This window comes from Mercenaria mercenaria, chromosome 7 (assembly GCF_021730395.1).
Source record: "Mercenaria mercenaria strain notata chromosome 7, MADL_Memer_1, whole genome shotgun sequence".
Classification (NCBI taxonomy): domain Eukaryota; kingdom Metazoa; phylum Mollusca; class Bivalvia; order Venerida; family Veneridae; genus Mercenaria; species Mercenaria mercenaria.
Window position 1 is genome coordinate 56,103,601 of NC_069367.1, and position 11,102 is coordinate 56,114,702.

The 11,102-nt window shown below is 32.2% G+C and overlaps 1 protein-coding gene across 1 annotated transcript; it reads left to right on the plus strand.

The window, feature by feature from the left end:
* Nucleotides 1-3,787: 3,787 nt before the first annotated feature.
* On the plus strand, nt 3,788-9,216 carry LOC123554115 (baculoviral IAP repeat-containing protein 2-like). Its single transcript, XM_045344029.2, has 7 exons — nt 3,788-4,529; nt 4,690-4,896; nt 5,319-5,455; nt 5,747-5,789; nt 6,079-6,204; nt 6,463-6,774; nt 6,962-9,216. Exons 1-7 carry the CDS (start codon nt 3,788-3,790, stop codon nt 7,180-7,182), a joined length of 1,788 nt encoding a protein of 595 aa, XP_045199964.2. The 3' UTR covers nt 7,183-9,216.
* The last annotated feature ends 1,886 nt before the right edge of the window (nt 9,217-11,102 follow it).

An 11,102-nucleotide genomic window follows, 5' to 3' on the forward strand; every position in this document is an offset into this window, starting at 1 on the left:
AACATAACGCTCATTTACACCAACATATATAAAGATGGGTACCATTTTGTTATTCAGTGTAATATGTACGCAGATTTAAGGAAACAATTATACCCTCAAGATTTTGAAAAATACCAAATATGTTTAAACTCATCGATCTTATTAATTCAGAAGACACTGTTATTGCAAAAGAATCTGGCAAGGATTGAAAATGTCTGGCAATGCCAGACGTGTTTATTTTTAAACATTTGTTCATAACATGTATTCAATTAATAAACATGAAAATACCCAATACTTGATTAGACAGAAAACATAATTACTCAGTCATAGTATCGAAAAGATGGCACAAAGTTGGACAACAATACCACCAACCAGTAGACTTAAGTAATACAGGATATAAACGGAAATTAACCAGTATATTTAAACATATAAAAGGAAATTAACAGATACATATGACAGAAAAGTAACAAAGATATCAAGATAGACATTATGTTCAAACATAAAAACCCAAATTTTTACAGAGAATGTACAAAAGAAGCAAGTCTAAAGGTACAGGTAACCAGGAGGGGCGGAAAGTGAAAAAAAAAATTAAAAAGAGTAAAAGATACAAATACAAATGTAAATCCTGATCAAAAAAAAAATATCCGTTTCATGTATTCACAAGCGCTTCCTTGATTGAAATGGCTGCCCGCGCTAACGGAGCGGTTCCGTCTCATCAGAATTTAATCGAGCTATTTCATTGGTTGCTGCTAGTGTGTTATGCAGACTGCATGCATCCTGTCCGTGATGAATGCGTGCTTGACAACAGGTAGAAACAAAGGGAGAAAGAAATGATGTCTGCACATCTTAATCCAATTAACAATACAAGAAAGAAATATTTACATTGGCCACCTGTACCTTGGTTGTAAGAAGGAATTAATGTTATAGTAAAACATAAATCAATTTATGTACAAAAGAAATTATGATTTTGAATTGAGATCTCATTTACTTTATAGAAGACACGTGTCTGTAAAATTATGTTATATAACATCAGCATCAGTACAGTAGCTCGATAGATAATCTAAATATTAACTTGCTTTATTAACTTTATTGTCTCAGTATTTTGTACAACTATCATGCAGGTACATCATGCATTTTAGTATCATTTCCCATGCATATGAATTACCAAGTTGTTTAATTATGTCAACTTTCGCATCCTGACAAGGCGGACTTGTCAACTTTCGCATTCGGACATGATGGACAACGTAATCATATGATAGATAGTGTGTTGATGTCACACATGATCTAGTTCGATTGTGGTACATGCGTTTTGATATTTACCTGTTATTTTATAAATGTCATTAAGTTTGCAAAGCATTTTTAAAGCAGATGTATATTTCACTGTTGTTATCTTGTCAACTTTAGTTTTCGGACAAGGTTTACAACGTAGCCTGGAAAGTTTGTGTTGATCTGAAGTAGGTTTTCATGTTTAGCTCTTCTGTATTAGTATTCAGATATTTAATCATAGGTTTCAATTGTAGTAGTATATTGATCAATATGAGCCATTCCATGAGAAAACTAACATGCTGGTCGCAAACCCACTATGTTGGTTTTCTCATGGCGCGGCTCAATTATAATCATTTTTACTAGTATAGTTAGCATACAGACACTATGTACTGGAAATAGTAGATACTATTATATTATTAGTGCTCTCATTCAGGTACACAAGTACGGAGTTTATCACAACCGATTATTGTCATTTCCGAATTCATTGTGTCTTTTGGATCAGTCCTTGGCGATTTATTAAATTTCACTCTACACTTCCAGTTCTACTGTCAATTGTATAAACGTCATACTTGATATGACCAATATCTATATTGCTACAATCAGTTGATTTACTGGTTATAAACTTTACGTCACATTTGAAATGATTACTGTTTATATTGTTATCTTTCGTTTGCAGTCACCATATACTTATAAATGCTGTATTTTGCCACATGAATCTGTGACCTTTTGGTTTATATGAAATAAAATCTTGTGAAAAATTGCGTATATGCATGTATCCTCGCTTGAGGAATATGCACCTTGTATAAATCTTGGCAACGTATGCTATCAAAACCTTCACTTTCCTCTATTGCAGTGTCAGTACCCGCTTTTGTGTTTCACTGATGCTTTATAATTCACTTAGGAGGACAATTTTCAATTCTATAAATTTCTTTTTTATCACACTGTATTTCTCGTGTTGTTATAATAAATTCAGTTTTTACACCGGACTTGTGAAAATAACCTTAAAGTGGCGTGACTCATATCGTGGGACAATGGTTAATAACAAACCAAAACACCGCTAATTATAATACTCGGCTATATTTCCATGAAGATCGTTAATCAGTTAGGATAAATTAAAAGAATTAGAATAATATCATTTACACACCAAGACACCCATTTCAGAATTTCACGGGGTCTTAATTTTGTTTAAATATAAATTAATCAGCTATCCTACATTTAAAAATAGCATTAAAACTATCCCATGTGTCACGTTTTTATCAGTAGTATTACGCAAAGACGGGAAAACCAATTTCTATTTATAAAATGTAAATAAAACACGGAGCCGCCACTATCATATGATATTGTGAAAGGAATAAGAGCAGTAAGCGGTAGTATTATTGTATATGGACAGGCTCATTCTTAACATGAATTTCATGATTTGCCAGATAGATGGGATAAAGGATCTTAAAGCTGACTTATAGCGGGGGATGGGGGGTGGGTCTGTTCTTTTGGATAAGAAAGTTGTTTCCCGATACTTATAACCATCTTGTTTGTCGTTCTTAAATGAAATAAAATATTTGTTTGTTTTTTATAGTGTATCTGAATATGATATTCATGAGAGTTAAAGGAATGAAGTATAAACATTCGGTTTATACCCGTGTCATTTGCAATTTCATAAGAAGGAATAGATCAATAATAGGTAAATCCGAGATTGCTATTATGCAGCTTGTTTACGTTATTCCAAGCGAACTGTTTATAGATGTTGCTATAGATAAATGCTTGGAAAGTGATATCTAATTAAATTAAGATATCATGGCATATTAGAGTATTTTTCTGAAATTCTGTGATCAATATATAAACAGTACTCACAATGCCCATTTCATTTTTATTTCAGGCAATTTATATACAGACTACAAAATAAACCGCATCACTTTACAGAATGAAGAAATCGAATTCTAGAGGGAAGCAGGAGAGAGATGAACAAAGATCTTCCGATGATATAAACAAAACGTTCAGTAAGGATGGTGTTCTAGACACCGATGGTAGCGCAGTTTTCACTCATACGATATCATACATTGGACATGAACAGGGCTGTTTCTCTAATATGGCTAACACAGAAAAAACGAGCAATGCTCGAAGTGAAAGCTGTAACAACTCAGTGACAGATGTAACAAAGCAAACTGCTGATGGCGCAACTCATTTCAAAAGAAAGCGTGGAATTACAGAACAATTAAGAAACCAAACTGGAAATGTAAATATACTAAATGAACATCTCGAAACGGAAATCTTCACTGAACACCAGAATAGTAAAAGCTGTTCTCAGAAACTCAATCCAAGTACTGAAGTAACAGGACAGGGCGATAAAAAACTTGATAACCAATGACTAGTAAAAGAGGTCAAAGCTCAAACCAATTCTAAAGCAAAACAAGAAACTTGTGGAATTAGTTGTATAGATACAGGTTGTCATATAGATGCTAACAGAAAGGAAACTAAATTGCCTTTTACCGCTGCTGCAAATAATCCTAAGCAAATCACAGCATTTCCTGTATCAAAAAGAGAAAACATGAACACGAAACACCACCTGCCCGTACCTTCTGTAGATACAGAAACACTTTCTCATTTCGACCCACTGATGAAAGTAATAGACAAAATAGCGAATGGGCAAAGAGTGCCGCCTCAAATCACCATGCAGTACGAAATGCTCCGATTTTGTACACTTCGTTCATATCCGAAGGAAAATAAACCATTTATAACCAGAATTGCACAAGCAGGGTTTTATTATGCAAACAGCGGGGACGAGCTAGTTTGTTATTGTTGTGCGCGAAGAAAAAGTAACTGGAGTGAGAGTGACATTCCCATGGACGTTCATCGACAAATGAATCCGAACTGCAGATTTCTCGTTTGCAATTCCACTGTCAACGTTCCAATCAAACCAGTTCAAATATTAAGATATCCTTTGCTAACGTCTAGTCATGAAAACAATTCGCCTAATGTAAACAGCACAGAAACATCGATAGAATATCAACCACAGAACAGAACTAATGAAAAGCTGCCTGTAGTGAATGAAACAGTTGAAAGTACAATTCAGTCAACAACAAAATTTTCTACCGTTATAGCGCGTAGAAACACAGTCCAGACTGGTGCCTCTACTGCATCAATGCCTTCTCACTCACACCACCTTGCCGATCACGTGACCAGACTGAGTGTCGTAACGAGCTGCGGTAGTAAATCGTTGTTAAATTCGTTAAATTCGAGTGGTCCTCCAAATTATCCTCTTGAAACGACAGCTTCAAACACTTATCCTGGTGAGACTTTTAACTTAAATTTTGACATTTAATCTCGAATATCAGTTTCAAAGCGAATGATTTATACTTTTAATGAATGGTTTTATTTAAAAAAAAAAAAGAGTCGACTTTACTTTTCATTTAAGTATAACACATGATTATTACCTTTCTATTTTCATAGCTAAATGTTACAAAAGTTCTAATGACGAAAGAAAACAGGCACAGCAGAATGATACCCCAAAGTATCCAAAGTATTCTAGCAGAGCTATTCGACTTGCAAGCTTCAATGAATGTGGTGACGTAGTCATTTCGCCAGGCTGTCTGGCTGAGACAGGTTTCTTTTATGCTGGATTTGGTGATTGTGTGAGATGTTTCCATTGTGGAGTTGGTAAGTGAAGGTTTCCTATTTGAGTGACAGGATTTACAAGTATTTCATTTTTGTTCTATTTATGTATTTTTTTAGAACGGGTTGTTACAGTTTGCAGTAATATATAAGCAATTCTTTGGGGTTTTGCCATTAGAATGCAGAATAAAAGCTTTGAATTAATCAGTAAATCAGTTTGGTTGTCGTGAATGTCTGTTTTAGGTTTATTTTAAAATTTCCACAAATTCTTAACAGTGCGCTTAGCAAAAGTTAAAAACAACCCTCTTCTTCAGTAACTAATTCATGTTATAACTCCAATATCAATATACCATAAGGTCATTACAGTTTCTATTATGAGACTCATTAATCAGTCAATAGTCTATACGTGTGTATATGTATGCCTGTGTCTGTTTTTAAAGGATATTCGAATTACTTTTTCCATGCAGGTCTTCGACATTGGTCTGAAGAAGATGATCCTTGGATAGAACATTCCAGATGGTCAAAGGATTGTGTCTTTGTTAAACAAATGAGAGGTCAGGAGTTTGTGAATCTTGTGCAGATGGCGGTGCAATATTCCCAAAACGTAAGTTATACGTGATAAACATACTATTAAAAATACATCTTGAAATATATATTGTAAAAACCTATTTAGTAATTATTACAAACAGATCTATTTTACATATAGCTATTCATATATCTTTATATTGTATGGTATTTGTTGATATTATATGGTAAAATGGTATTTGTCCTTTCTTTCCTCAAGTACATGTTCTTTGATGACCAGTTTGTACTCTGGTAATTGTACATGAAATGGGAACTTGGGCACATATTTGCTAAATATTATCAGTTCATACGCAATTTTTGAATATTTCAGCATGATCAAAATGGAAATAAAACGCCCACAGACAATATGACAGGTATTTATACTTTAACATTGATAGTTGCAATTATCTTTTTTCCTTAAATGTCTTGAGGTTCATTTGCCTAATTTTGCAATATATATATATATATTTTTTTCAAAATGGCAAACCCTCAGTAGCCACAATGGGGCTCAAAATAACATGTGAAACACGGGTTATTATGATATATTTACTATTTGTCTGTTGTTAATTTTGAACAACAAATTTTTAAAGATGATACGCCGATTTCTCGGCATTAAGCACGGCAACTACATGACCTTGTCTTTTTTAATTTATTTTGATACAGCTGCCACACAGGGAAGAGATGTAATAGAGAATCTATTGCACAGTGATGCAGCCCAAAGTGTATTAGAGATGGGATATCATCCGGATGTTATAAGAAGTGCTATCGGACAAATATTAGAGTTAAACGGTATAACTCAATAGCTTTGGTTACATTTTAACTTCGTTCTTATTTATTAACAGTTCAAACTTTGATTTCGGTAAAGTTAAGGGGCGTGATAAAGTTATTTTCTGATAATTTCAACATAATATTTTTATAGTAGCTAGAAATAATTATTGCCATTTTATTTTAGTTTCTTGGGGTCAATAACGATTCACAAACAGAATGTTGTTCAGTAAAATTATGAAAAAAGATACTGTTACATATTTAATATATACTTTCTTGTAGACCGACCTTATCTAACGGCAGTAAAGTTGATGGAAAAAATATTTGCTATTGAAGAGGGTGAGAACTTTAACAGAGCAGAGCAAAATGCGACACAAGAACGGGATCACTGTGCATTGGAAACGGAGGATAAACGAGAGAAAACTGAACAGTACAATGCTTATAAATCTGGAACAAGGGCAAAAGATATTAACAAAAATGTTGCTGTACTCAATACTTCACGTGCGGAAACAAAACCAACTAGCTCCATATCAAGCGATAACAGTGATAGTTTGTCTGCACGGTATTCCAATATTTCCAAATCTAAAATACCAGGTAGGTTAATTTTATTAATTTATCAGACAAGTTTGAAATTAAGCGTCTCTTTGTATTTACCATTGAAACAGTTATGGTGAGGTAATATTATCTTAACATAACGTGCTGATAAAATACACTGAAAATGATTCCATCAGTATTACATTAATACCGTTAAACAAGTAAGCACTATTACTTTTTATTACAGGATGCAATCAGATTTCGGAAAGGAAGAGGATAAAAGAAGAAAATGCAAATCTAAAACAGCAGTCTGTTTGCACAAAGTGTAAACAGAACGATGTATGCATTGTTTTTCTACCATGTGGACATTTAGTAACATGTGAAGGTTGTGCACCATCTCTTAGATATTGTTCAGTTCAGACATGTGGAAAATACATTAAAGGGACAGTTAGAACATACCTAGCATAAAACTACCGTTTAAAGCGTGGAAGATAAAATAATTATAAGCTATGTCTTAATTTTCCTTGTCATTGGCAAAATACATTTACGTTTGTTCTGTACAGTATGTATAAGCAGAAACTTAAACATGATACACTGTACTTTTTGCAAGTCCAGGAAAATGGGCACGTTACACTTAGTCAGCGGATTAAACAGTTTGCATGTATAAAAAGACTTAACATATGTTTATAGAAAATTAGTCTGTTTTCGATGGTTTTAACTTGCATTTAATTTACATTTTAACTAGATAACTTTTGTGGATGATTCAATCTAATGTATTCAATGAAACACATTAACTCGATTTCAAATACTTTGATTTTTGGTTCATAACGTTTCTACCATTTACATTAATTGAAATTCGTTGTATACTGTTGTCTTGGTGCTATAGTATAATTTATGTTTTTCATCAGCATGCATGTAGTGTACTCGATTCGTAAGGAAGTGATATAAACATTCTTTTTTGTGACACTATGCTGTACAATAGTGATGTTTTTTGAATGTTGATTTGTTACCTTTAAATACATAAAAATTATATTTCACCAAGTGCAATAATATTCCGCTTTTAAATAATTGTAAACATGTAAATAGTATTGTCTATTTTATTTTACAAGACACCATTTCCATGCAGTCTGAAATAAGCGTGTTATGTGTTACAGCGTGTTGTAAGTCTTTCAGACTCTATTTGATATATAAGATATAAATTCGAAGGGTGTAGTAGATTTTGTCCGATTGTTTATAAACGGACTATTTTATTTCCTTAAAACAGAACTGCTTCAAAAATGACATTTGTCAGTACTGAAAGGAACCGCAACGACTGTGTTGCTAGTTGTGAACCAAATGTGTTTATGGTATATTGTTATGTATGTAAATTAATAAGTACTGAACTTGGACTATTTTATTTTTAAGAGGTTGTTTTGTATCTTTGTTCAGGTTGTACGGTGTTTGGTTTTATTTTGATAACTGATATATGTTTTATATGTATTATATTTGTGATTATCCAAGGAAAGTATTATACGTTCCTATTTGATCTCATTTGAAAATGTAGTAGCATCACTAACATGTTCATAATCATGCTCTGTTAGTCATACTTTTTTATTTGTAAATTTTAAACACATTGGCATTATCTCTTATGCTTAGATATTGTTGTTTCGGTGCTATAGTATAATTTTGTGAATAACGATTTTCATTAGACTATATGTATATACTTTATTCGTAGAGAAGTGATATAAACAGTTTTTGTGAAAATGTGCTGCACATTACTGATGATTTGTTACCTTTACATATATACATATATATATATATATATCACCAAGTGAAATAATATTCCGCTTTTAGATATCTGCAAATATCTATAGGTCTGTATCTATTTTGTTTTGCAAGACACTATTTTCACACAATTTCAGATCAGTGTTTTACGGACATACAGCTTGGTATGAGTCTTTCATACTCTATTTAATCTATAAGATATAAATTTGCAGTTAAATAGAGAATTGATGTAATATATTTTGTCCGGTTGTTCTTTAACGGACTATTTTATTTACTTTAATACAGAACATCTTCAAAAATGGCATTTGTCTATACTGTGAACCAAATGTGTTTAAATGTGATAAGTTGTTATATTTTTATTTTTAGTCAAAGTTGATTGGCATCTTTGTATACGTTGTACAGTATTTGATTTTATTTCTGATTTATTTTTACACTTTATTAATTAAACATAATATTAAATTTGTTATTATCAAAAGCATGTATTATATGTCCCTTTATGATCTCATTTGACAATGTAGTAGCATCACTAACTTGTTTATATTCTTGCTCTGTCAGGCATATCGCTTTCAATTTGTAAGTTTTAAACACATTGGCATTATCCCAATTGTTAAGGTATGTAGATTATCTACGAAAATCATAACAAGTACCAAAGAATTTGTATTATCATAAAATTGTTGGAATTATATTTTAAATTATTTATTAAAAGACAATAAATCATTAAATCATTAAATACTCAAACTATTGTTTTTCTATCTATTGTATCTGTGTGTGAGTACATTTTCTGTGTGTGAGTACATGTTTTATTTACCCGAGTCTTGAATATATATATATATATATATATATATATATATATATATATATATAGTATGAGCAAATATCATGCGGGTATGGAACAATGGATCATAAATGCTGTTGTAAATGTTATTGGTTATCTCATTTTCAATTAAACAGTTATTTATCTTCAGTTAAATCAGCAAATATTTCGAAAATATTGCTACACTCCTCAAAAATAAAGAACAGGGAGTGTTGAACTAATTTTATCTTTTTGTCGGACATCCCACTTCCAAATATAAAGAGAATGAGTATTCCTCATAGGTATTCCGAAAATACGTCACTGATTATATCACAGGTTCATACGTATTGCGCAATACACTTACACATCGACCTAGTATTTATAAACCTTCCTTTATATAAGTATGCTTTAACCACGTACAAATTATTTCAAGATAGGCATTGATGTTAATACTACATCTTAATTGGTTATCATGTAATACTTCAATAACAAGTGCATTGATGTATTAAGAATTAAGTACAGTACAATCGCGATCCTACGAAAAGCCAAGGGACCGGTCGTTTTTTTCGTAATATCGCATTTTCGTTCGAGCGCAGCATAGGAAATTTCGCTATACAGCATCTTATTATTTACACATTGTAACCTGTGATATTTAAATATGTGATTTTCATATCGGAGTACATGTATACCAATTTTATATGTACTTCTGGGTTTTCTACAGATCTTATTCGAATCTGAGCTCAGATGGTATCTGGAATGTAAAACGTGTTGTTTTTTTTTTTTTCAATTTTTATTCACTGTACATAAAATATATACAGGGTACATTATTGCACGAGAACAAAAATCGCAATTGCATGTACTGATTCAGCTACCCTTCATTGATTTTTTCGGAATAATAAAACGACAGTTTACAGACGATCAGGACTTAAATATTTTTTTTTATCTTCTTTATGCAGTGACTGTTTGAGGCGTATAAATATCAAAGCAAGTGTGACTGGTATGCCATCCGATCTGACAGTTATAAGAGAAAATATAACTACTAACTTGTGTCATAGTGTACAGCGTATGTTTCGAATTCAGTTACTAAGTTTTCTCACTTTAATTACTGTTTACACCCAGCTAATTGATAAACTGTAGGAGTTCTTTGAACTTAATACAATTATTTACTGTTATGATCTCAATGTATTGTATATGTTTCATAACTCTTGTTTTCTTTTAAAAAGTTATGCCACTTTATTATTGGGTATTTTTTGTAACTTTTTTGTACGGACGCCGGAATCATAGAAAAGACTAGTTGGAATGGATTAACATTTCACATACCCATTCACACGCAATGTAAAGGGTTTATATAACTCTTTTGCTTTGTCACAAAGTTATGCCATTTCTTCAACATGACAAATTATAGTTGAGCTTTTTTTATGTAATATGTATGCATGTTTCACTGACCACTTTTAAGAATGAAATGAAACTTCACAACTTCAGCCGTTCCTCTGTTACTGGCGTTTTAGACTGGAAAGGTTCACTGATATGCTTTAGAAATAAAACTTATAAAAGGCAAAATATCCAAAAGGAAAACCACATTGTAAGACCTCAAGTTTGGTAAGTATAAACCTTGTTATGGACCGGTGGAATCATAAAACGGTGATAAGGTAAAAAAGTTTTTTGTTAGTCAGTTTTTAGTTATTCAACAGTACTTTTGGAAGATCTAACATTACCCCTATTGCAGATATCGCGCATCGAGGATACTTCTTTGGACAAGAGCTAACGCAGATATTACGTAAAAAGCTGCGTCAACGTGTATTAAACTAAATATGCGCTTGTGTAATTTTTG

What these genes read in the sequence shown, in the direction of transcription:
- LOC123554115 (XM_045344029.2), top strand. Translation starts at nt 3,788, where the DNA reads ATGAACACGAAACACCACCTGCCCGTACCTTCTGTAGATACAGAAACA. An exon ending in AGCTTCAAACACTTATCCTG is followed by an intron (nt 4,530 to 4,689) that starts GTGAGACTTTTA and finishes CTATTTTCATAG; the next exon opens with CTAAATGTTACAAAAGTTCT. An exon ending in TTCCAAATCTAAAATACCAG is followed by an intron (nt 6,775 to 6,961) that starts GTAGGTTAATTT and finishes TTTTTATTACAG; the next exon opens with GATGCAATCAGATTTCGGAA.